Genomic DNA, 27,492 nt, shown 5'->3' on the forward strand with positions numbered 1-27,492 from the left:
ACGAAATGTGTAACCAGTTGATGTTCCCTTAAGTGAACTTTTAACACCAGAGGCTGCACAGAGCCGCTAATCAGTATTACGTTGTGTGGCAGTAATTGCAATGTACATCTTGTTTTGAGGTTTATGCGTATTAACTAGATCTTCCCTTACTCTTGTGAATCGGTTTGTTTTAGTTATCAGCAGGTGGGCTAGGATGCATTCCACATAATTTTCAACGCTATTAGTAGGCTTAGAGATTGTATGAGAATATTTGCGGCCTTTGTTTAGCCTACAGGAAAGTGAGTGGTCACAGTATGCTTGGCAGTCCATTGTCCTAGTTGGGTCATTAATGTTCGTATTAAGGGGTTTTACTAAAAATCATGCTTTACAGGACCTTAGTGTAATCTTGCACACAACTATATATATATATATATATATATATATATATATATATATATATATATATATATACATAGATCAAAGTACTAATAGTTGTAGCATCATTAGGGTCACTAAAGTGTGATTGATCGTCACAGCGATCATTATTTAATTACCAAACATCTGTTTACACACCTGAAATGATCCAGATATTGACCCATACGAGGTAATGTTAGTGCTGATCCCCCCTATCATGATGAAGCTTCGTTACAGAGTGTCACCAGCTTACAGATGACAGTCAACACGGGAGGGTAGTAGTCAGGAGAAAGCGACGTCTCATGCGTAACACAGGCCATACAGGGCACGGTGGAGTAGCTTCCTCTGCTTGCTCACTTGTCTGAGACGACTCCTCTGTTGTAGTATACTCTGAACAAAAAGCGGAAATATTCCTAATATCTTTGTGGTTGTAATCCTTAGAATGTAATAGTTTCCAATCTAAAGTGGTCTGGTTTTCTGTGAGGTAATCCATCCTTAGCGTTGGAACAGAAAACGTATAACAAAACACACACACACACACACACACACACACACGTGTCTGTCAGTATTCTCACATTCGCTGACACACACATGGCAGTATTGCAGTAAGAACCACTTTCATCTTGCGTACAACTGGACTTGGTCTTATGGCAGGATAGTGGGTGGGATTCTTCATAGCCGGGCCACTTTCGTGGCGTCATGTTCCACTGCTACAGATTGTTTCCTTTGAAAGGTTGAGCATTCCTTGCCACCTTGAGAGAATGTTGCCTTATCTGCAACAACGTGGGGACTAGGAGTCTTCTGAATTATCTTATCTTTCATCTATTTCCGAAGGCTCTTACTGCACCAAAACATAACATATGAGTGGAACAGTGGTAGGCATAGTAGAAGTCATCAGACTATAATTACTGAAACTAGATTCATAATTGTCATTGGGTTTTTTAAAATGATTGAATTTTCTTGCTAACTAATAACCGTAGGTTGTTATAAATGTCCCTGGTGGTCTGTCTTCATTTTGTGTGTGTGTATACATGTATATATTTATATAAATGACGTTAAGTTTGCTGCGTGCGTGCCTACGTGCGCAGTGGTTTAAGTCATGTTTGTATCGCATTTCAGCATAAAACCCTCGCTTATGTCTGACCGCTGAGTTGAAGTTTTCGTTAGAGATCGAATTAAAAGATGTTTCCATTTCTTCAGTCTTTTGCCTACAAGAAAATGACTGTCTTTGATCATTTCACGTATGCTGACGACTGTCATGGCTTCCTCCTGTGTATTGCTATTCGCCCTTCGATATGTCTTATCTTCAAAATCATATAAAGCAAAAGAGGCAGCGAAAAAAGTGGGATTCTATGGATATAGACATTATACCTAACACAGTCACGAGATCGTACGTATACACATGAAGGGTCAATCACCGTGTAGTACTAGTAGTGACATAATCCTTATAGCAGTATCCAACACTGTGTTGATAAGAGACATATAACTTCATGTTAGCAGCAATGTATTAGTGTTGTCAGGGACAGTCATTCTTGATCTGCCGTACTATATATCTTCTGTGAACTGTGACGCTATGTTATGCCTGAATGTGATATCTATTTTATTAGCTGTATAAAATCATTGGTAATGATACATGTTGCTGGTATTGCCAAACATGGCTCAGGTAGTACGTATAATGTTGCTGGTATTGCCAAACATGGCTCAGGTAGTACGTATAATGTTGCTGGTATTGCCAAACATGGCTCAGGTAGTACGTATAATGTAAGTGGACAGACGGACGGAGGAAAACTTCAGGTCGTTGGTGTGGCGTACAAGAAAAATTATTTCAAATTTAGATTAATTCTTCATTAATGTCAAACATATGAAAGCCTGTCCTTATAGATATGCTATCATATATTTCATTTTCTCGCATCATGTAACTTAGTACCATCAAATGACAAAACCTCTTTAGATTTCTCTCTTATCCTCGGTTATCGAGCATTGGCAGCCTGCAAGATTGTGAAACGAACTAAACTCAGGTTATGTTATAGGGAAAGTTGTATGAAGTTTATTTCTCATTATTATACTCAGTCTTATTCCTATTGATAGAACGTTTACTTTTGATGTTTATGTTTCCACGACAGCCGAACCGTAGTTCAACTTGCAGTGATTCACAGTGTTTGTTGTAGTAGTGACACAGTGAACTCTGAAATTCTGACATATTGACTGGCTGTGTACCTTGTAAAGGTGGTAAAGTAGACGATCTGTTGGCCCTATCGTAACTTGTATGGGAAGTAACGCTTTTGTTTAGGATGATAGTTAATATGCTGGCAGTGACATATGTTGCCTATTACGGGATAACTTCTGGCAGTCTTGTCATTGTTTATATTGATATTGGCATCATAGCTGTAGCAGCACTCTCATCATGCCTGTATGGTGTTGGGGCTATAACCAGACATGCGTGTGATCGTTTAAATTGAGCCTGAATTATTTCCTTGCACGAAAACACACGTAAGTGCTGCCTTTGTTTACCCGTCCAAAGATTTTCGGGGTAACTAATCCAGTTCCTCTCTAAGAATCCTCTATTTGCCGAGGCAGATAAAACTAGAACAACGGACTTTCCTTTTTCAAGATATCTGCTGCTGTGGTTAGTTGGGAAAACCATAGTAAAGTTCGGAGTCCGTCAAATTAGTTTTCCTCCTCCCTGCATGTATTTGCTCATAACGCATAATAGCTTCCTGAACTGTCGTAGTTTATTGACAACCTCAGGAGCACTTGATGTCATGAAACGGTATGGGGCAGGAAGCTGATACAATACCAGCCACGTTGCACTGCTGCATTAAAGCGACTGACGCCTTAGATGCACCTACTAGCTGCTGGCTCAGTCTGACTGATACACCAAGCTGTGCACGTCAATACTCTGGTGCCAGTCTGTAAAATTTGTTGGTGCGTTCACATTTATTTCGCGTTTTCACTTTCCCTTTTATTATCTCTTTTTCTCTTTCACTATTTACACGTCTGTCTGTCTTTCTGCTCACCCACTTTGTTTTGCTGTTTGCCCGTCTGTAGATCATTTCTGCCTCCCAACACTCTTATCTCGCATAGCTGAGTCTGGCCTGCAAGGCCAACCCTGGCAACAACACACTCTCGACACCGCATATACCGTGCTAGACGTGTACACACTCCCAACCCTCCACAGTGCGACGCAGATGTGTCTAGTTCTGACGTTATAATGTGTCCCTGATATGTGGATATAAGCAACGGTTTTAAGTTAACTGGATTAAACTAGAGATTACTTAGTGTGGACTGTGTATAACAGTGCTTACTATATTTGTATGGATGATCGGATGTTTCATCGGTGTGTCATGAATTTATGTAGTGACAACAGTTGTTGCATTGGCTGAAGATCTTAATTTACTTCGAGGAGAAAAAGAAGACTGCAATGGTGTTCTACGTCGCCAGGTAACATATACTTCCCTAATTGTGAAAACTTTACTGAAAGTAACTGCTTCTGTTACTGTTCTCTAAGATAATTGCTATAACTTTAATAGCTTTTCTCAGTGCATGATTGTAATGTTCTCAGCGCATGATTGTAATGTTCTCAGTGCATGATTATAATGCTCTCAGAAAAGTTTTCTTTTTTTGTTTGTTTATTCTAGATGTCGTTGAGCTTCACCCTCCCTGATACTGTCCCATCAAGACTTACTCTTTGCTGTCTTTCTGTAAGGAAATGTTGCCATAGTTGCTTGACACTGCCATAGTTGCTTGACACAAGTACAGTTTTAAGATCACCTGATCTAGCCAGCGGTGTTGGTCTCTGGCTGTGTTCGCATCCCTTCTTGTTGGTTGAATACGCGTCGTGTACCATACAATAACACCATTAAGTGACGCCTCGCGCCATAATCAGCGCCACCACCATATGACATCTCTCGCCACACTTAGCATTACCATATGACACCAGGGTACAACCACCACCATCAAAGACAACACACAACACTTCTATGTGACACCCCCCGCCACAATATAACTATCAGCTCCACCATCACGTAACACAACCCCTCACACTCTACACCATCATTCTGACGCCACAATAAGATGAGCGTCACGTGACCATCATGTAACACCCTATGCAATATAAACAACCTAACCTTCCAACTCGCACCAAGTCCTGAGCCAGAGTAGAGTGCTCTAGTAAACCTGAACAGCATTGCTGACCAGCGAAGCATCATCGTGAGGAGGCACGTGGGACCGGTGGAGGGGGATTAGTCGGGCAGAGACGAGGGAAGTGGAGTGGGGTCTAGCTAGATAGGCGGGGTTGAAAGTGTGGCCGTCGTATCCAGGTAACTAGTTATTTACTGATTGCAACCGAAACTGCCAGATTGAACAGGAATAATGTTACTTATGAATGTTTTTAAAGATAAAAGAATACCTCGCTACAAGTCCGGGTCTGACTATTTGCGTCTCCTTATCTGAAAATGCTTATATACATGTGTTTTTAGTCGTGCATTAGTTTTCAACTTTCTCTTCACAGTAACCTTTGTTCTGATTTGCCAACACAAATGACCTGAGAATGACCTAAGGGTCTCGCAGTGTACTTTTCCACCACTGCACCAAGAATAAATGCCTTGTGACTTAATATCGTGCCGGTAATCTTGAACGCGGAACCCTATAAAACTTTTTGAAGATCTAGTTAAATAACATAAACGGCTCTACTTTTTTGTCATACTTGTTGATTACATAATAAATCAAGCAGATATGTCAGACATGAACAATGTCATCGAGAACCATAATGAGTCGTTCCCTTATCAAGTTGGTGGTCTGCTAAATGGTTTGCAGTTCTACTTCGAGTGATGGTGTCCATAAGTTTTCCAACTACAGACGTTAACTTAACTGGACTATGATTTCCTGACTATGACTTGTTACCTTTTTTAGATATCGTTGTTACACTGGTAGATTTCCATTCATCTGCAACTTTTCCAGTATTGAAAAGGGCAGTCAAGGGATTAACTATCTCATTTTTCGTCTATTTCGTTGTTCTTGAATAAAACTTCCCAGGGCCTGCTGTTTTATTTTTCTTTCGTTTATTGCTTATGTCTTAGACTTTTGTCAATTTTCTGAAAAACGTTCTCCTCTCTTGTAGGTGAAATTTAGATTTGGGACATGGTTTATCTTCGATCACAAATGCAGACGCAAAAAAGTCGTTTTATTTGCTATGGTTTCGTTGTCTTGAGCCAAGCCAACATTATCTGTAATGAATAAACCTGTCTCCAACAAAACTGTTAATCTACTTTGGCTTTCTTGTGCTATTTTCAGCAATATACGCTTCATATTGTCGTTCAGTGTCTTCTGAGCTACTTTCTTAAACAAGTACTTTTGTTTTTCACTGTCCCACCACCGTCTTTACGCATCAGTACGTATGTTCCTTCTGCTGCTTTGAAGTTTTTCCTGAAGATTTTGGAAACTACGTTCATCTCATTTTCGTTGACTGTATCATCCCAGGCTTGCCTGCCAAGAGCATTGCTAAGATCAGTAAAATTTGCACGTTTAAAATCTAGTATTTTTTTGGCGACTCTCATGTCGATCAACTTAACATAATTTGCATTGTAGAAAGCTACCTCAAAAGGACCTCATCGGTGATCACTTGAACCAAATTTTCTCCAACTTCAGCATTACTGAGATCCTCATTTGTAGTTAGAACTAAATCTATTTTCGTCACGAGTAGGTTTCTCGACTATTTGGATACTGATGCCTGGGTAGTAATGACCAACACACCAACCTTGAATGTTTTGATTCCTTCACACACGCATGGCAACTTCACACACGCATGGCAACTTCACACTCGCATGGCAACTTAGAGTTGATACGAGTAATTCTGTAGTCGTCGATAACTGGAGGAACTAAGGAAGAAATTGTCATAAAACTTGAGGATTACTCGACTCCGATAGCAATCTTCATTTGGAAACTTGGTGATATATCTACCAACCAAAAAGAGGTTGGTTTGCTGGTATAAAAGAAATGGGTGTGTAGGTGAATGAAAAAAAAACTCTGGGAAAGAATTTGTGGAGAGTGATAACTTTGTGTTTTTCCAGATCAAGGAAAAGTATAAAACTTTAAGCAGAATTATAGTGATTATGAAAATCACATGCCAGGTACACAAAATCACATGCCAGGTACACAAAATCACATGCCAGGTACACAAAATCACATGCCAGGTACACAACAATCTTCAGTAGATAAATGTTTATTATCATTCTAATGTCAGGTAACGTGAGGTTGTGTACCTTGCTGCGTGGGATAACTTCTCCGACACATGACAGGAAGTGCCACAGTGATGGAGTCCAGCGAGGCCGCCACACACACCCTGACAGGTAAGGCTTCTCATCTCTGTGGTGTGCAGGCATTACCCTGGCAATTGTCTTCAGATCATACTATATTTACCATTGCATGAGAAGTTGGTAAGATTTTTTATTGATATGCAAGACATGAAAAGGTCCTCATTCCATAAATGTTTAATATCATAATTGGTGTCGTCTGCAGTAATGTAATTAAGCCAGAATCGACAATTGTTACTTATCCAACCTCAAAACTCCTTTACTGGAATTCTATAGTTTCAAGGCTGCGTTTGACACGAGCATAGGGTAAGACGGGGCGTTTGACACGAGCATAGGGTAAGACGGGCTTTTCTGGAGCGGGAAGGAGGTCCTTTACAAATCTGTTCTTCCTCCGCTGACGATTATACAGCACCAAAATGTTTTTTTTTGATCGCATGATTATTGCTCCTGTCATATACCATTCTCCTGTCCTTCAGCTCTTCACATAGTATAGTTCTTCCACATCGCATTACTTAGTCCTGTAATCATTCTGTCTCCTCAACAGTATATCATGTAAGCTTCTTATATCAAGTAGTACCTTAACTATATTCGTCGGCTCAGTTCATTATATGAGGTAACCATCTTCTCATCTCACCTTTGATCTCGCCTGATTCACATCTTGGTAATCTCCTCATGGCAGGTCCTGCTCGAACTGAGCAAGAGGAGCACTTGGGCACCAGGAGACGAAGGATATTCATGCAGGTAAGTCTCCAACTCCGAGTTCATTTATTCTTTATCTCGGACTCCTCACGAACTGACTCTGGTCTTGATTACAATTTGCATCCACCTCCCTTCCCCCGTACCTTTAGCTTCGCACTGATTTTACTCGTATACTTTCATCATACAATGTACTCGCTGAATTCGGTGGCCCATGCAAGTCTCAGGTGACTTAGTGAGCTAGCACTGGAAAGTAACACACACACACACACACACACACACACACACACACACACACACGGCTATCAATTTATATATAATGTGTATTTCTAAAAACTTGCATGACAATAGATATAAATCAACTTATGACTGTAATGAGCTGATTCAACAGTGTCGTGTGGTGAGGTTAACAGGACCTCTTCAAGCAGACAGATGTGTCAGAGTTATAAGTTATAATGTGTGTTTGTTTACAAATGTTTTGATGTGTGTGTGTTTTGTGTTGATGCAGGTGATGATGGTCCTGGGGGCCAGCCTGGGCCACGTGGGGCTGGCCATGGTGGCCGCCTGGCCCAACTCCGCCGTGCCTGACCTACGGCGGCACAACTCCACCATCTACGGCACCACCATCGCCCTCACCACTTGGCAGACCGACATGCTTGGTAAGCAATGACTTATTTCTTTTCCCAGGAGGAAGATCTTATATAAAGGTTCAGATTTACATGATCATAGTTTACCATCAGACCAGAGAGAGAGACTCCATGATTTCAGGACCGACGAATTTCAGATTTACCTCCATGTTTCTACACCTGGATTGTGCAGATTTTTACCTTATTTTTTCCTCTCTTTTCCTCCGATGTTCGGTCTTTCTTCCATTAGGAAGCAGCTTCTTCACCGCTTGCAGAACAAATAATTTTTTTATAACATGGCTGACCTTAAAGTAGGTAACAGTGCCCGTGATCAGTGGCAGGCGCTACGCCAGTAGTGCACTTTTACCAGAGTATGTGAGGACAAAATACTTCACCAGTCTGTACTGTGAGTCTCTGAATATCAGCATGAAGTTTGAGGTTTATGACTGATGTGTAGACTGAGCCATAAACTTGACCTTTTAGGTAGTTTAGTATCTGTGGGTAACCTTCCTGGGACGTGGTTATGGGGGTGGATGGTGGCAAGTATCGGGCGGAAGAAGGCTATGATGTTGCTAGTGCTGCCCTACATCGTAGGCTGGAGCTTCGTAGCCCTCGCTGTGGACCCTGCTATGATGCTCGCCGGCAGGTGAGTGTCCTGTAGTATAGCCTCCTATAACTCAATAATGTTCATTCGAGGCAAAATTATTTCCAAATCCCATTTGATATAGCCATAACGTATGTATATTATATACTCTTACTGTAATTGTCTTTGTTTAACTTGGTTCATGTTCTCAGACACATACCACATCAAATATTGCAATGAAAAATAGCCTACATATTTCGGTTTTCTTTTTGTTTTTTGTAACCCCTACGAAAACTAGTGTCATGATAACAAGTATTTGTACAGGATGATGCACGGCATCTGTATTGGAGCAACGTTCGTGTCAGCAAGCACCTATATCATTGAACTACCAGACACATCTATCCGAGGGGCTGTGGCCACTGTTCCCAACTTGGCTCTCAGCTTTGGCTTCATCATTACCATAGCTCTGGGTCTTGTCCTGCGATGGTACGAGATAGCGTTTGTAGGTCTAGCTGTTATCATGCTACACACAACAGTCATGGCATTCCTACCAGAGAGCCCCTCGTTCCTCGCCATCAAAGGGAAACGAAGAAAAGCAAAAAGAATCTTGCTGAAGCTCCGAGGTCCGGGTGCGGACGTGGATGAGGAGTTACTAAAGCTCTGTGAGGAAAACAGAGACAAAGCAGAAAAGTCGCTCGTAAAAGTCTTGCAGGATCACACCATCTTGAGATCACTCGGCACTATCATCACACTCTTCTTCATCCAAAACTTCTGCGGTCTCATGGTCTTCTACGTCAACATGACTCGAATATTTCTGGAGGCTGGGTCCATGTTGAGCGAACACGTGGCCAGCATCCTGGTCTTTCTGGTCCAGGCAGCGGGCACAGTTTTAGCTTGCATCTACCTGGACCGGATCGGCAGGCGGGTTTGCTTAGTTCTGTCCCTAGTGGTCATGACTCTCTGCCTGGCAGTCATGGCGGTCTACCACTTCTGCAAAGATATTGCCGAGAGAGAGATCGAGATAACAACTCGGAATGTAACGATGGTAACAGAGGATGTCGAGGACAGTTGGTGAGCAGATGGTATTACCCAGCTTATGTGATACACAACGCAGACACTCTCACTTGAAAAAGAAATATTTCCCTAACTTCCATTTGTCTATGAATTCTAAGATATGAACATATGAGTGTGCAATACGTGTCCCTTACATCCTACATATGTGATAAGTTTGTTTTAGATGTAATGACTCTACACCACTTCCATCTGCAGGTCTACAACGACGTCTTCCTTCACATGGGTACCACTGGCCTGCCTCATGTTATACATGCTCATTTCTAGTGTTGGTGTCGGCCCAGTTCCCTCGTTACTCAATGCCGAGTACTTCCCAGCAGCAGTCAGAGCACAGGTAGGTGCTCCAGGGTAGTTCATTTCTTTAGTCTCGGGTCAGGTAGGTCATCGCCCACACTCTTATAACGATCCAAGCTCAAGTACACTGTTGGACACTTTCATACTACAATGAAAGATGATCGGGTAGCAATAGGTCATTCATGGAAGTGGACGCACGACCCATGCTCACGTGCTGTCGAGTGTGTATGTGGCTGCAGACCCCAGCGTGTGCGAAGGGGAATAAGAAACTTTGGTTGTACGTCTGCTTATATAGTGTTCATGTTTGTGGCTTGAGTTTTACTGGTTAGGTTTGTGCTGGATGATGGCTACTGAACCTATTCCTAATAAGCACATCCAGTGGTTCTATCGTCTCCAGTCGATAATCGACGAGTAAATTACCGCAGGATCCCTTTTAAAGGGTTCTGGGAATTTCAAAACTGCGCTACAGTCAGTAGCAGCGAAACGATGCACTCTTTTGCTGTTAAAAGTTGCTCGATGACATTTTCATGCAAGAATCTGGAGTCAAATAAGTGATTACTTTCTTGCTTTAGATGTACTGTAATGATTTAGGGTTAAGGAGAATTAATATTTAGAAATATATCATAACGTCATCTAATTTCAAAATGTGGATAAGTTTCACTTTCTTAATGCAGGAGTATTACCTTTGGTCTACATTGTCCAGAATGACTATCATGAACTGCAATACTATATTATCCTGCAAGCGCTCAATAGTATACTGTATGAAGGATTACTTTTGTTCATTTGTCCTGATGTACGGATGTACGTGTTTCAGTTGTCTGGGCTGAACATGGTGGTGGGAAGTGTGATAAACTTCGCAGCGCTCCAGTTGTTTACTCCCATGCAATCCGCCTTCACCACCACTGGCCTCTACTGCTTCTACGCCGCCGTATCTGTCTTCGGCATTGTCTTCACCCTCGCCTGTGTCAAGGAGACGAAGGGTAAGGCTGTTACGTGAAGGCCGAACCACTCACTCGGGATCGGGGCGACGTGGGACTTGCCTTCCCTCTATGGAACAGTCTAGTGTCACACTGGTGGTTCAGGTGTTCCTGTTAGCATTCCAATGTTGACATGCAAACCGCAGTCCTTGTGTCCATAAGACTAACCTTGTCTGTTTTATCTGTGGATTACACTATAGTAATGTGCGTGCTAATATAGATAGCTTACTGGTGACAATATGAAAAAATTCACTACACAGGAAGACGCTTTGAAAGCAGGTGCAGTAACTGGTCCACCACCACTCTAGATGCTTTTTAGAATCGGCATCAACATAACTTGCCAGAAGTTATATCCATTAGATGGCTGCAGTTCATCTTATTCACTGACTGTCATGTTTACGTAGCAGGTTTTAAAATGCTTCACAACATGGATGATATGCCATCCGGCGGGCAACAGCTGGTCTGTTTGAGCGGGACTGTAAAGCATGGTTCGGAGCAACGGTTCATTCACGTCTAGCCCGTTTCCTGCCTCCTAATCTAAGTTATCTCGCGTACATACACTTCCGCTGGTCGCTCCCTCGTATGCCTTTCACTGTACATATTTGCTGAAACAAAGATACGGAAGTGTCTTAGTACATGTGGGGATAACTGTCACTACTTTCGTTTTCCTTTGACTCATTTTGAGGAATCTTTTCTTGGTCAATTTGTGACAGGCATAAGAGATCTTACCAATTTTCCTTCACTTTAGATATTGGGAACTGCGTAAAGAATGTACCTAAATTTCATTTGGTGTGAAAGTGTCTGTGAACTGTTAATAATTCAGTCAAATTCTTCGGGTCATGAGTTCATTTTAAATTAATCGCCAAAAACTAAAATATAGAACGTCAACTTAAACTATGTGCAGGTCTAGTACACTGACACTAGCAGTCATCTAGGGTTCTATTAACGCATAGAACATCTCCCCCCAGACACGGCTGCTGCTGTTGATTCTGGAGGGGTAACTCAAACATTTGTGGCTCTAGGTTACCGCGTGACTCCTTCCCTGTAGCCTACCACTCTTTCAACACACACACACATACACACACACACGTAACCTATGGTGTTCCTTAAGAACGGCAGCTGTTCACTTGGTAAGTGACTGACTACTTTCTTACATGAATATTTCTCTCGGGTTACCGTGACAACAGCTCTTCATGTAAAGTCTATCCGATCTTTATCAAGTTCAGAGACGTTATTCATAGAGCGTTGCTGTCGTCTGTTGCTTATCAGTACGAGTGCAATTGCTGTAGTGTTCTGTACATTGCAAAACAAAGCGTCACACATCTGTATGAAAACTATGGCTGCTGAGCACGAACCGTTTACCCAATTGCCAAACCACCATTCTTGCCAGTACATATCACGCTCATAACTCTTACGACCTAATGTCAGCAACGCGCTTCTGTGCGACGATCAGTAGATCCTTAGACGGTGAACTGTGAATACTGCGGTCCGTCTTATCCTTAAGGAATAAAACCCAGCACACGAACAATGAGGTATTTACGGAACTGTTGTTTTAATAAGTCTTATTAGTTTAGATTAGTATTGTCCTTATGTTTTACAGATGTTGTAGGATATTTACCTTTAAACCGTAGGAATTTAATCTTGATCTGGAGATACTGCTTGTGTTTCCACACATTGTTACGGTAGGAAGGTAGGAAGATTGCTATTGGGTTTTTATAATATGCTTTAAACGTTTTGTTCTTGTCTTTATTTAGTTCATGTTGTTCATCTACGATACCTATATTTGTGATATCTTTAGATATATTAAATTTTATGCTTTATAGCGGCATTCTCAATACACTATATACTACAAGAATATTTCCTTTCCTTTTAGGAACTGATGATGGTATAAGCAATACTGAAGTATAAATTAAGAGCTGAAGATGCTTTTTCAAACCTTTATGATGCTTTTCCTGTATATATATATTATTTCAAGAGAAAGGTGCAAGAGGTGAAAAAAAGGGCAAATGAGAGTTGGGGTGAGAGAGTATCATTAGATTTTAGGGAGAATAAAAAGATGTTCTGGAAGGAGGTAAATAAAGTGCGTAAGACAAGGGAGCAAATGGGAACTTCAGTGAAGGGCGCAAATGGGGAGGTGATAACAAGTAGTGGTGATGTGAGAAAGAGATGGAGTGAGTATTTTGAAGGTTTGTTGAATGTGTTTGATGATAGAGTGGCAGATATAGGGTGTTTTGGTCGAGGTGGTGTGCAAAGTGAGAGGGTTAGAGAAAATGATTTGGTAAACAGAGAAGAGGTAGTGAAAGCTTTGCGGAAGATGAAAGCCGGCAAGGCAGCAGGTTTGGATGGTATTGCAGTGGAATTTATGAAAAAAGGGGGTGACTGTATTGTTGACTGGTTGGTAAGGTTATTTAATGTATGTATGACTCATGGTGAGGTGCCTGAGGATTGGCGGAATGCGTGCATAGTGCCATTGTACAAAGGCAAAGGGGATAAGAGTGAGTGCTCAAATTACAGAGGTATAAGTTTGTTGAGTATTCCTGGTAAATTATATGGGAGGGTATTGATTGAGAGGGTGAAGGCATGTACAGAGCATCAGATTGGGGAAGAGCAGTGTGGTTTCAGAAGTGGTAGAGGATGTGTGGATCAGGTGTTTGCTTTGAAGAATGTATGTGAGAAATACTTAGAAAAGCAAATGGATTTGTATGTAGCATTTATGGATCTGGAGAAGGCATATGATAGAGTTGATAGAGATGCTCTGTGGAAGGTATTAAGAATATATGGTGTGGGAGGAAAGTTGTTAGAAGCAGTGAAAAGTTTTTATCGAGTATGTAAGGCATGTGTACGTGTAGGAAGAGAGGAAAGTGATTGGTTCTCAGTGAATGTAGGTTTGCGGCAGGGGTGTGTGATGTCTCCATGGTTGTTTAATTTGTTTATGAATGGGGTTGTTAGGGAGGTAAATGCAAGAGTTTTGGAAAGAGGGGCAAGTATGAAGTCTATTGGGGATGAGAGAGCTTGGGAAGTGAGTCAGTTGTTCGCTGATGATACAGCGCTGGTGGCTGATTCATGTGAGAAACTGCAGAAGCTGGTGACTGAGTTTGGTAAAGTGTGTGGAAGAAGAAAGTTAAGAGTAAATGTGAATAAGAGCAAGGTTATTAGGTACAGTAGGGTTGAGGGTCAAGTCAATTGGGAGGTGAGTTTGAATGGAGAAAAACTGGAGGAAGTGAAGTGTTTTAGATATCTGGGAGTGGATCTGGCAGCGGATGGAACCATGGAAGCGGAAGTGGATCATAGGGTGGGGGAGGGGGCGAAAATTCTGGGGGCCTTGAAGAATGTGTGGAAGTCGAGAACATTATCTCGGAAAGCAAAAATGGGTATGTTTGAAGGAATAGTGGTTCCAACAATGTTGTATGGTTGCGAGGCGTAGGCTATGGATAGAGTTGTGCGCAGGAGGATGGATGTGCTGGAAATGAGATGTTTGAGGACAATGTGTGGTGTGAGGTGGTTTGATCGAGTGAGTAACGTAAGGGTAAGAGAGATGTGTGGAAATAAAAAGAGCGTGGTTGAGAGAGCAGAAGAGGGTGTTTTGAAGTGGTTTGGGCACATGGAGAGAATGAGTGAGGAAAGATTGACCAAGAGGATATATGTGTCGGAGGTGGAGGGAACGAGGAGAAGAGGGAGACCAAATTGGAGGTGGAAAGATGGAGTGAAAAAGATTTTGTGTGATCGGGGCCTGAACATGCAGGAGGGTGAAAGGAGGGCAAGGAATAGAGTGAATTGGAGCGATGTGGTATACCGGGGTTGACGTGCTGTCAGTGGATTGAATCAAGGCATGTGAAGCGTCTGGGGTAAACCATGGAAAGCTGTGTAGGTGTGTATATTTGCGTGTGTGGACGTATGTATATACATGTGTATGGGGGGGGGGGGTTGGGCCATTTCTTTCGTCTGTTTCCTTGCGCTACCTCGCAAACGCGGGAGACAGCGACAAAGTATAATAAAAAAAAAAAAATATACTTTTGATCGCAGTCTCCCGCGTCAGCGAGGTAGCGCTAGGAAACGCACGAAGAATGGCCTATCCACTTATACAATTATATTTCTCTCGGGTTACCGTGACAACAGCTCTTCATGTAAAGTCTATCCGATCTTTATCAAGTTCAGAGACGTTATTCCTAGAGTGTTGCACTCGTCTATTGCTTATCAGTACGAGTGCAATTGCTGTAGTGTTCTGTACATTGCAAGACAAAGCGTCACACATCTGTATGAAAATTGCGGCTGCTGAGCACGAACCATATATATAAACGCCCATACACACGCATACATATATACATATCAATATATACATACACATGCACAGACATATACACAAGTACATATTCATACTTGCTTACCTTCAACCATTTCTGGCGCTACCCCATCCCATAGGAAATAGCATCGCTACCCCTGCTCCAGCGAGGTAGCGCCACATTCGCTCAAACTGCCTCTTAACTGTGAAGTGTCATGCACCGAAACTACAGCTCCCTATCCACATCCAGGCCCCACTGACCTTTCCATGGTTTACCCAGGACTTTTCACATGCCCTGGCTCTGTCCATTGACAGCACTAAGATCGTTTGTGACAGTATCTCTCCTCACCTCATTTGTTACAATGTCTCTCCTTGTCTATCACAGCATCTCGCCTCAGCCTGAGATAGAATATTTCTTCGTCTAGCATTATAGATGACTTATCTATATCGATACTTCTTTTCGTCTCTTGTAGTTCCTCTCCTCATCTGTTACATAGTCATCTCTCGTGTGACAATGGCTCTTCTCGTCTGCCTTGTTTTATCTTGGCGTCTATCCTCATACGTCATACAATCTTTCCTCATTTGTCACTGATCTTACCCGTTAGAATGAGTCCCCTCGTCATACAAACTTCAACTCTCCTCACCTAACCCACAGGCGTCTTGTTCTCACTGCCTTATGTTTAGATTTGCGTGTTCCTCATCAGTCTGGTGTAGCCTTTTCGTCATAGTTGCCATCCTAACACGACCCCCTCCGGCAATCCCAAACATGGAAGCCAACATCGCCATACCAGTAGGCACTGAAATAGAACTCTATGGAATGATTGTTCTTAGGTCAAGCCTCATATTCTGTGATTGATGCCTGAGCCATCCATAGTTTAGATACGTGATGACCTTCCCAAAGTTTGGTTTATAAGTCATATTAAGTTCTGACCTTTTTTACCCTACTGGTGACTTAGCCATGTCAACTCAAGATCTCGTAACTTGATGACTGGTTCATGTGAGTTCATAATCACGGTCACAGTTGACTTCGACATTATTTTACGTCAGAGATGTTTGCCACAGTCTTAAGTTGTCCCTAAAGTTCCTTAGGCCTAGTGACTTACGTTTTAACATGACCCTCAATCTCAGTGCTGTAGACGGGAGCCTAGCAGGATCCGTCTGGCTTACAAAAACGTGGCTCGCCTTTATGGTTTGATACTGTTGCTTCAGCCATACTTATCATGCCGGGGATTGAATTTTTGAGGAAATAGATCAGGAAGGAAATGAGAGACAGAATCGGGGGAGAGAATTTCATATAAAGAGAAAAAGTATGTACATAACCAGCAGCCTGAGGGATTTAGCGAGTCATTGACAACTGATTTGCGATTTGCTCCAAGAGAAATTGTACTGCGTTAGGATCAACACGCGAGCACATTAGATATCTATATTAACTTTTTCATGATGCATTAGGTCACCACTCCATGATGCAATGACATATTCGTACTTGGCAGCTAAATATTCTGCACATAAAGTTATATTCACCGGCAATGTTGAGAGAAAATTTGTGCAGGCTGGCAACAAGTCCATATGCTGCACAGGGAACCGTGATAATTACTATACACATGGATTTTTATCATTGATATTGACGGCAAAAATAACGCTTTTTCATTCTAACTTCACATTCGAGAGGTCAAAGTGTAAAATCATACAAGAAAGTGATATTAGGCGAGAGGACATACAGTAGGAAAATGTATATCAGATGTTATGGTTACCCCTAACAGTTTAGCTATTTTCAGTGGTGACATCATTACGAGTTCTCTATAAACAATACTAATGTTACACTCCTTCAGATAGCGCTGCATTTGTGACTCTACAGCATAGAGCAAGTTTCACATCTTTGTTGTATTTCTCTTGTTTACAACTTTGTTGGTCGCACTTCAGGGGGACACGTCACTGTTGGTGTAGTGCTTGGTGTATATGACGGTGAGCAAGGAAGGGTCTTGATGATATTTTGAACATTTCTTGAAAAATGATCTTTTCCTGTGACTATTTTGTTTACATATTGATTAGCAAAAAAAAAAAAAAAAGATTGATAAACATCATCCTAGCCTTGGGCCCCGTAAGTCAAGTCTTGTGTGATGTAGCTAGAGCTGTGCGGGTCAACAGTGCTAGTTACAAGAGTCCATTCCACCACAGTGAACTGCTCGCCAACTCCACGTAATGCTATTGTGTGTACATCTTGAAGGTCCATGTGCATATTGATTGAATCATAGATCCTCTTTGTCATTTCCTGTACTCAAGGATGTCATTCGACCTCAATATGAACCGTATCTGAAGCTTCGAAATTCTCCTTACGAGACAACCACCGTAAAGTTCGTTGTCCTTCCCATATTTGTAAACTCTTTCACAAGAGGTGCAGAGAGAAAATAAAGATTTCAAGTTTTTGCTATAAATCGAGATGTCTCAACGTGTCATCGACAACACTGCTTCTTTGTTTTTCACTTTGGTTCAGTTGATACACCTGGCCAGTATATTGAAGTCCGACTTGAACATTCTTGTATAGTTCTTTCATGCTTTTATTATATTAGTGTATATTTGCGATTATCAAATAGGTAAAAGTTTATCATAATTTTGACTTCAATAATTTCATTTCCTTAACGGAAAAGAAACTCATAATAAGACTCAAACTTGAGGTTGTTGTTTACACACATGCTTGGGGAGGACCTTTTATTCGTGAAAAAATGAAGTCATTACAACTGTTACGTTTAAATCGATCACTTCAAACCAAAGTAAAACTGGAAATGGCTGATCTAGAGGAAATTTGCATTTGAACGAAATGACAAAGGAAATGTATATTTCTATCACATTTGATATAATGTCATATGACTGGGACAAACAGAACAGTTGAACACTGGTCGACAGGTCACAGGTCAGCGGGTCACTTGAGAGGGAATTTTATTCATGGGTCTGGGTTACTTGGCTAGGCTTGTGTGACTGACCGGCGATAGTTAAAAATATTTGGTCTAGTTTTGAGTAATCGAATATTCTATAAAATTTTTAACAAGAAGATTTACGGTTGTGATGTTTTAGATTGTTTGTCATAGGGTCAAATATCTCCGTAGTATCTTGGTTCAGCACACAGGATTCTAAACTATATGGAAAATATTCTTATTAGAACACTTCATAAACTAAATAGATTATGCTGTGTCCAGGTTCCTCATTCATTTTGAATTCCAAATTCTGGTGATAGTAAGCGTTTTTATGGTTTCTGGTATCGTATAAGCCAATAAAACATTGGACTAAAAGTAAGAAAGTTCGTGAGTCATTAAGTTATTAATGAAATTATATTCACTTTTGAATTGACTAGTGTGTGATTTTATAGTAAGGTTGTTTCTTTTTTTTTTCACTGAACTTGACATCATGGGACAAGAAAGGAAGATTAGATTTGAGAGAAGAGAGAGGGAGGAGGAGGGGAGGGAGCATCACAAGCTTGGTCCACATCTTACTTCTGAGGAAGGTTACTTGGTAGGAAAGTAAAAACACAGTTTCAGATCATTTTTACGTATTTTGTTATTATAAAGTTCACTGTTCAGTTTTTAACCCTACAGAAGCACATAATATTTGTTATATTATGGAGTCTGGTAATATATTTTCTCATATAATTCACAAAAACTGAAACACGTCTCACGATCTTTGCTTCACACTATCATCATGGCCTCATTTCACAATATTTTGCAAAAACAAATTAAAATTTCTTATGGTTCATCAACCACAAACTGTGTCTTTAGACTCGTATTGCTTTTTTCCTATCAACATTCGTAACGCTGCTTTAACTGTTGCTTCCTCAAGTCAGTAAATGTACTTATATACAGATGCACAAATGTAATGGATAAAGTGTGTCCACACAGCTGTCGTGTGGGGCACTGATACCACAGCGTTTGTGTGGTGCGTGACTCCCACTTTGTTGGTGGGCTACGACGTTAGTTCCGACAAGAGTGACGGTGTCGAAGGTCGTCACTCTCCGGCACTTACGTCACTGTCCGATACTTACCCTGAGTGATGTGACAGTTACGACAGCCAGGTGGCCAGACGATCAGAGGGCGCCACCCCAGAAACATTTTCTTTGGTTGCATGTGCAACTGTCAAGAGGCGTGTGGCAAAGGGTGGGTGGGAGGAGAAACAGACAAAATTTGGATACTGTCAAGAAAGGCTGGGGCTTGTCCAGATCGAAAACGTGGTGCGAAATCTTAGACAGTAGGGAGGGAGGTGGAGATCGTGCTGATGGTGCTATGTTCAGAGCATAAACCTTCAAGGTCATTTATACCATCGCCCATGGTGGTCTTGATCAGAACGATCGAGTATACTAATGTATGTGAAGGACGTTCAATCCAATACGTTCTATAGCAAGAAAATGTGGGTAGTCCTCTCCATGATCAGTAACGTAAAGTTTATAAGAATTATGATTTTTATCAGCGCATCGCAGGTGTGACCACATTCATAGAGGATCACCTTTCTATTTTTTTTTTCTTTTCAGTTAAGAAGACCTGGGGACACCAGCTTTACGGCCCTGCAAGATGTTCCTTCACAACTTTAGCATATAACATATTGTGGACGCTGCACAGAAGAGTAGTTATACTCCACATGTGGACACCAGGTTAGTTTGTGACACAAGGTAGTACAAGCGACGTGTCATTAGTTTCTACAGATATAACATGTCATCATTTATGTTGATCTCATTCTATGGATTTGGTGCAGACCGGATGTGCAAACATCTTTTTAAGTTTTCGATTATGGCTATAAGAGCCTGGCTTTAAATGGGCGCAGCATATTGGTTATTTCATTTTGTTTAATGTATCTTTATCCTGAATGTCTCATTATAGTTTTAGAATTGGTTGACACCATGTTTAGTTGCCCATAATTTATCTGTGCCAGGGTTTTTATAAAGATATTCCATCTTAACCATTTTTCTTTCTTCATAAGTTGATTATCGTAAAAAAGAATCTACCATGGCCAATAGCAAAGTTTGTTGTACTTAATGATTCGAAGTGATGAATACAATGCAGATCAGTGTTATCGACGGAATCCTAAGCATTTGCAGTTTACAGTTACTGGCAGATGTGGTTTCCTCCCTTCTTGTAAATATTACAAGTTAACTTCCTCGGAAGCATCACGCAGCATATCCTCTCTAATTCCCTGATAGTAGATTATACAGAAGCCCTGATACTGGCCATTATTAAAGCCTTCATCATGAGTGATACTGAAGCCTCCAAAACCCTGGGCCTGGCTATTACTGTAGCTCTGATCCTGGCTGTTACTGGAGACCTGGTCTCTGTTGTTACTAGAGACCTGGTCTCTGTTGTTACTAGAGACCTGGTCTCTGTTGTTACTAGAGACCTGGTTTTTGTTGTTACACAATCATGCTTGGTAAAGTTCCAGTCTTGGGGACATATCGACACTAACTTTGGAATACCATTGAATCTGTTTTGCAATGGTAGCGGACTGTGTGGAGAATGTCACTGGGCGAAGCGTAATGACATTATTTTTTTTTATTGTACATTTGTAAAAAAGTAGACAGTGGGGACTATCAAGGCCAGGAAAAATATGGCTTTAATCAATGTAAAAATAAGGGAAGATCTTGAAGGAATCAAATTAATCTATGAAGATCTCATTAACTTCCATAACAGCCGAGATTTATCTCGATTTTCAAAGATAATAGAAGTATTACGCTGGCGCTGACATCGTCTTGGCCTTTCCACATACATGGTGAGCATGTACGTCAAGCTCGAACATGCTGTCCCATGTGGCAGCGAGTGAACAATCTCGGCTGACATTGTCCACCACATGGCAGGCATTGTAAAACAAAACCATCGTTGGTACATTCCCGTTATGATAAATCTCTGCGGATAGTGGAAGTTGGGTGTCTTGCTGATTTCTACACAACAGTTTTACGGAAATTTACTTTCACTTCACATGTACCCCTGATCATAAGTGTACCCATTTTCGTTTAATTTGAGAATTAATAATTCATATCACTTCGCCAGTTGTCTGTTCTCTACACATTAAGCTATCATTACATGAAGCCAGTAGTGGTTGTCCAAGGTTAGGTTAGGTACCACAGAATTAGGATTTTACCATTATCTCTGGCTGAGGCCCTCCCTGATCATGGGTGTCGTTCCTGGAACATTTGCCCTGCCGCTGTGGCCTCTTGTGATAGTTGAAGCATTTAAGTTATAAACGAGGATACATTGTTAGTACATTGTGTCTATGAAATATTATGCAATACTATGTGAGGAAATCGCTTTTCTATTGATTTGTGATGATTTTTTGTTGGTTTGACTAAAATGACAAACAATTTCACAAGAATTTGTGGAATAAATAAGCTGCGTGATTTTGTAACCACACGTATCTTTCGTAAATTTTCAAATATTATTAAAGATGCACATATTCTGTCGCCGTAGGTTTTGAATAGAAGGGGGTTTGCCACATTTTCAAAATAAAACATTCCAGTATTTATAAGACTTTTTATAATTAGCACTCAGACAATACTCCAGATATCATTCACACATCAGCACGTATGTATGGCAGCAGCTGAATATGGGGAAAAAAAGAAATCTCACACTCGTCCTCCCACCAGACTGTTCTCTTGAATTACTTTGTACTATTAGTTGGATATCCATTTTATCTTGTTGACACTAGAGAGCAATGCTGAGCTGATGTTTCCACGTGAATGAGATGTTGATTTGACATGCTCTCGATAGATAAAGTGCCATTTCATTCAGCAACACAAAGAATAAAAACCAAAAATATGACAGTTTCTTTTGTCGTTTTGGTTAAGCCAATGAATCTAGCAGTCTTAATGTGAGAGAATCAAACGTGTCGATTTAGCACTTGCGGGTGGAGAGTGTGAGCTAAGTATGGAGGAGAAACAAAGGGACACGGTAGGCGTTGGTGGGGTAGGACAGAGTCCTTGGACAAACTGGTAAAAGGTCAGGAACACATTAGCCCTAAGGGATAAATTTCCTAAACTTATTTGGCACATGTCTCAACCAATGACACACAATATAAAGGTTGTAATTATGCACAGTATCCTATTCTGCCTCAATACACAGAACATTTCAAACCTCAGCGACTGGCATTGGGAAGAAGTGTTTCTAGGAGCAGTACCTAGCACCCACCAGCATGCTAGTGTTTCTAGTAGTAGTACCTAGCATCCACCAGCATGCAAGTGTTTCTAGTAATAGTACCTAGTGTCCGCCAGCATGCTAGTGTTTCTAGTAGTAGTACCTAGCGTTCGCCAGCATGCTTACTTCATGCGAGTGCTGTTCCTACTTATGACAAACACTGTCAACACTAACTTAAACAAGACTATTTTACAGAGGGTAGAGTATGCTGAGTATTAGTAAATGAGCCAAATGTACATTATCTACACTATTATGTACACCATTGAGCACTTCCTCGTATGTTTACAGCCACTGGTTGGGAAGCTTACCGTAACAGAAGGCTGGGTCGAAGTGGGTGGGGTTGGCGTAGAACGAGATGATGGGTGAGAATGAGTGGGGTGGGAGGTAAGCATGAGATAAACAGGAGGGTATCATGAATCATGAGGAGGGACTGAAACATGGGTAGTGAATGCAAAACAAGAAGAACTGAAACCATCTTGAAAACAAAAATCTGAAAGAAACATGGGTGAAAAGAAACAAGGGAGAAAAAAGATGAAACGAAGAGGACATGAGGGGAGCACAGAGTTGGAATATAGAGGTAAACAGGAGTAGCTGAAACAGGCAGGAATGAAACAAAGATGAGACAGGTCAAAAGAAGGGTGAGATACAAGTAAGGCATCAGTGGAAAGGTTAACAGGTGAAAGATGGAACAGGAATTTGCTGTGAAACAGGGAAGTGAATGAGTGAAGTGATGGTGGGGCGCTCCTGTTGGATTGGAGTATCAAGCAGAAGAAATGAAAAGAAGGAAACATTAGATATGAAGTAACGGACATGGGCGCGAGGAATGAAACAGGAGAGTGTAGTGAAACAGTAGTTTTGTTAAATAATGGTATGGTGAAACAGACTGCTAACCTAATGTCATGAAAAACTGAATATAAATAAAGATTGTAGTAAAACAGGAGGATGTGGTGTGGTGAGACAGGGTTAAGAAGAACAACTGGGGCATACTGGGTGTGAACTGCGAGACACAGAGTCGACTGGAAACGATGAATGATGTGAGCGAAGGCGAAGAACAGGGAGCTGGAGGAAGAAGCGATGTGAGTACGGTGAAGCCAAACAGTTACGAAGAGTTGGAAAGGATAAGAGATAGCGTGAGAGAAATGCAATGGGTAGTCTCGTGAGAAACAACAGAATTGAGGGTTTTGAGAGAAAACAGGAAGTGGGCTGGGAGACATATCAGAGGCACAGGAGGTGGGTTATAAAGGCTCAGAAGGTGGGAAACCAGACAGGGAATGACGATGTTAAAGTCTCATACAGAGTTAACATTACATGATAATACTGTGGAGGACTTCCGAGACTTTAACATTAGTTGAGGAAGAAGACTTACAAGCCAGAGAGAGCACACAACACGGGTTCTAAAAGCATGTAGCACCAAGGGGCATAACGTCGGGGGTCGAAATGTGTTATCTTGCATGTGTTACTCTTACCATCATGAACGATGAGGTAACAGGTCAGTTTTACAATATTCGACGACATACATAAGTAGTAACGAGGTATATCGATAAACTTATAAAAAATACTTAACAATATTGGCACATACAAATATATATTTACAGAAATCCTTATTCACTCTAACACTGCTAATAGGATGATCATACGGTGGTCGTGGAGGCTGGTCATGGCCAGAGAGGGAGGGGGCAGCACCAAGGTCCAGGAGGAGGGGATGACACGAAGGTCCAGGAGGAGGAGGAGGAGGGAGGGGGCAGCACCAAGGTCAGGGAGGAGGGAGCGGGCAGCATTATGGTACAGGAGGAGGGAGGGGGCAGCACCATATATGATCCAGGAGGAGGGGGAGAACCATGGGCCAGGAGAGGGGGAGTGGATGGCTAAATCCACTGTTTTCTAGACACCATCCCATCGCGTCGTATCATGTCTTACTTTCACAGAAAATGGTTCACTTTGTACACTTCACGAGCGTCAGCTGAAGCATCTGTGGTAACCAGCACACACATACACACACACACATAATGCCACACACCTCGCATGGCTCACTCCCTCAAGTGAGTTCCCATCTCGTGTCCGCCTCTAGACTGGGACTGGAGCCTTGTAAATCTTAATGATAAAGAGCTTTTCTCTGCATTGCCGAGACTTACAACACTTGAGCAAAACTCTCCTTGTCTCGACATGACTCGTCTGACTTTAGCGAATTGGGGAGATTTCTGCTGGTTCCATGTGACGATTCGCTTTCCATGAAGGCCGTGAGGACCTTCTGTGCTTAAGTGACATTTGACTTATCATGATGAAGACTTGCAGAGGTGTTTATATGTTGACTCCCGGCTGAGCTGAGGGCTTGAGTTCCATGTACTGGAAAGGAACATGGAAGGAGTGGCCTTGATAGTCTACCAGGAGATGCCCTCGTCGGGGGGACGCACCCACCACGACCACAGACTCCCCCTTCAGGAGTACAGTCTCGCTCCCACCTTCCTCTGCGGACACACATTCACATGAATCAGAAGCAATTCATCCTACGAACAGCAAAAAATCGGCTCAGTTTTTCTTTGTATACTGTACAGATATACGCACATGTGCTACCTGTTCTTACATAATTAGAAATGCACATATGAAGATTACTTCAGTGAAACCCTAAGACACCTTGTGACTGCCCTGCATAACCTGCAGCAAGGAAATTTGAAAAGCAAAAACTATAAAACTCTTCTGATGATAAGTTTCAAGAGTTCTTATTGCAGTATAAAGACAAACTAAATAAGGACATCACTGGATAGGAAATGTATGAGAACGTTAACGAAAAAAGGTATTTCCACCACAATGAACGTACGAGAACACATGACAGTGGTCATGGCTGAAGGGAAAGAGGAAATACAAAGCTTTTATGGTTTAATAAATGAACTTAGAAACAACACGAAGACCGTGAAGCAAACAAGGAGAAAATCTAAAGTTACCTGGAAAATTTCTCTTCATGACTCGTGTCTGAGGGTAACCCATCTTGTGGTTGCCAGTGATGGTGTAGGATCTGCTAGGCGGCACCGGTGGCGGCCGCTCCTGCACAACCAAACAACAACTTTAGGTTCACCAGGACACTCGTACAGCAGGTGTCACAAAAGAAAAAGTTATCATTGTGTCTTTCTGAAATTTTTTTTCCTTCGCATAAACACGTGAATGCACTGAGTAAACTCGCTTGAAAAATGAACACACAAGCTTCTGTGTTAATCATTGCAATAAGTTTATCATATATATATTAAGGTCCTTAATCAAATTAGCATAAAAAAGTGGGCAGGGACCGTCTTACCAGGTCCAGACCAAATAGTGAGCAAGTCTGTTGTATGGTCTTCTGGTCACAGCGATCCATTACGTCAGGAGGGGGCGTTCCGGCAATGGGCTGGGGGCGTGGCCGTACTGTGCGAGATCGGGCTCTTAGCTCGAGGTTTCTCTTGAGGGTTGGCCACCTTCGTCGGAAGTGCCAGCCTCGCCAGACTGCCTGGAGGAGCGTCGCTGCTCGATGTCTCATCTCTATTCGCAGCATCTCCAGTTGCTGCCTGGCTCCCTCGCTGTCAGGGAAATTTCATATTATACCGCCAAAAAATTCGTAACAGACGGATTATATTTTAAAGTTATACTTCACCTGTTTGAATATATTTTGACAATGTCATTATCAACCTTTTAAGTACATATGATACATGGTTTATTTATCACAGTAATTACTTCAGAGAGCGACAGTTTGCTACCCACCTTGTTCAGGTTACCAGTCTCTACAGTCGCTTTTACTTTACCTAAGAAATATATGACGTTTGCCAAGAGCCCATTGGATGGCGACTGTAGAGGACTTGTTGACGTCCTCGAGTGACCTTACGAAATACTCAAGGATGAGTTTACAGTCGTCCACCGTCTTATCCTCGACGCGACGGAGCTTTTTGAAGGGCACCAGCAGCCGGTACCTCATGTTGAAGGTCTTGAAACGCATGCGATGAGGGTAGCCGCCTGCCATAAGGTTGACAGTCTCCAGAACCTGCAGGAAGTCATACCTTATTGTGGAATGGAGAAAATATAAATTCTATCTAGACTTCATCATCGGTTTGTAATGCTTTCCCGGGATGACGGCTTCATCATGGAGGGAAAATTATGTTTCATCTGCCATCGACATTTTGATGCAGCTGTTGGGATACCTCAGACGATAAGTAAGATGGCGAGTGTGTGTATGTGGTGAAGAAAGATTAGATCCCATGACTTTATGTTTCCTAGATGAATAAAGGAACACCGCTGCTAGACACAAAAAAGTACAGCTAATTCATTACTAAAATTACACTGGTAAAGATTCCTTGACTAGAGAGTTTGCCATAACTCGACAATATCTTTGAGTTGGAAGAAATTATGAAACACTTGCTGAATTGATCAGAATCAAACAAGAGACATTAACGAACGTTTATGGTGTAAAATACATGAATTTACAAAACTTCTGTGGATAGTGGTGTTCGAAAAGGGCTCTATTTTCCTCTCAAAGGAGTAATGTACATATATTTATTCATTGTGCAGTAATTATTTAATTTTTCTGAAGATTATCACACGATTCATCTCATTTTTCGGATTCATGTTCCTGTATAATTCAAATCTACATCTGTTATATACTCCCAAACCCTCCTCATTCTATGGTATTTCCTTTCTGTCTGTGAAAATGGAATCACACAATGTCTGAGGTGGGTATTCCATACTAATGCCTTCAGTCAAACCCTTTATGTATCACCAGTCAGTATTACCTGCAGTGCTCGGATCTGCTTGATGACAGTGGCACGGTCGAACAGGGCAGGCTTCTCCGAGCAGTTGGAGCGCAGGCAACGGATGAAGTGGGGTTTGGCATGCACCAGCGTCCGCAGCAGGTTGTCCAGCCGTGTGTGGAAGTCCTGCGTCAGAGTCGACACTGGCTCGTCCCCGTTTTGTCTTCATCATTTGGATCAAATGATCTTAGTGAGGTGCATGATTCTCGTAAAGTTAGAACATTGACTATATTGATATATCTTCCTACATGATACCTGATGAAACGAGAATAAATGTATACAGAAATATAACTCGTAAAACTGACTAGCCTTGAGTTTCTATACAACAATTTTGTA

General features: G+C 41.7%; 2 protein-coding genes across 5 annotated transcripts in view; one reads left to right on the forward strand and one right to left on the reverse strand.

The window, feature by feature from the left end:
* Positions 1-3: 3 nt before the first annotated feature.
* Positions 4-27,280, forward strand: LOC139760681 (facilitated trehalose transporter Tret1-2 homolog). 3 transcript variants are annotated; one of them, XM_071684212.1, is made up of 9 exons: positions 3,850-6,740; positions 7,384-7,445; positions 7,909-8,059; positions 8,510-8,672; positions 8,934-9,680; positions 9,879-10,014; positions 10,789-10,954; positions 19,744-19,863; positions 27,145-27,280. In XM_071684212.1, the coding sequence occupies exons 1-9, from the start codon at positions 6,683-6,685 to the stop codon at positions 27,159-27,161; spliced, it is 1,620 nt and encodes a 539-aa protein (XP_071540313.1). In that variant the 5' UTR covers positions 3,850-6,682; the 3' UTR covers positions 27,162-27,280. The 3 variants fall into 3 exon arrangements, with proteins under 3 accessions (XP_071540315.1, XP_071540313.1, XP_071540314.1); XM_071684214.1 differs by lacking the exons at positions 19,744-19,863; positions 27,145-27,280 and adding an exon at positions 4-3,834 and having other exon boundaries at positions 6,635-6,740; positions 10,789-12,806; XM_071684213.1 differs by lacking the exons at positions 19,744-19,863; positions 27,145-27,280 and having other exon boundaries at positions 3,852-6,740; positions 10,789-12,806.
* Positions 21,717-27,492, reverse strand: part of dachs (unconventional myosin-IXb-like dachs) — a 167,333-nt gene continuing 161,557 nt past the window's right edge. For both annotated transcript variants that reach the window (XM_071684210.1, XM_071684211.1), the window contains exons 15-19: positions 27,139-27,319; positions 26,158-26,393; positions 25,677-25,935; positions 25,330-25,429; positions 21,717-24,855 (exon numbers count right to left, since the gene is read on the reverse strand). In XM_071684210.1, coding sequence (XP_071540311.1) covers positions 24,689-24,855; positions 25,330-25,429; positions 25,677-25,935; positions 26,158-26,393; positions 27,139-27,319 — 943 coding nt within the window. In that variant the 3' untranslated portion in view covers positions 21,717-24,688. The remainder of the gene's footprint in view (positions 24,856-25,329; positions 25,430-25,676; positions 25,936-26,157; positions 26,394-27,138; positions 27,320-27,492) is intronic.

The sequence above is a fragment of the Panulirus ornatus genome, chromosome 37, assembly GCF_036320965.1.
Source record: "Panulirus ornatus isolate Po-2019 chromosome 37, ASM3632096v1, whole genome shotgun sequence".
Taxonomy (NCBI): Eukaryota; Metazoa; Arthropoda; class Malacostraca; order Decapoda; family Palinuridae; genus Panulirus; species Panulirus ornatus.

Excerpts from the sequence above, each read along its gene's own strand:
- LOC139760681 (XM_071684212.1), top strand. The coding sequence starts at position 6,683 with ATGACAGGAAGTGCCACAGTGATGGAGTCCAGCGAGGCCGCCACACAC. Across the intron at positions 6,741-7,383 it reads CGCCACACACACCCTGACAG|GTCCTGCTCGAACTGAGCAA; the intron begins GTAAGGCTTCTC and ends TCCTCATGGCAG. Across the intron at positions 7,446-7,908 it reads GACGAAGGATATTCATGCAG|GTGATGATGGTCCTGGGGGC; the intron begins GTAAGTCTCCAA and ends GTGTTGATGCAG.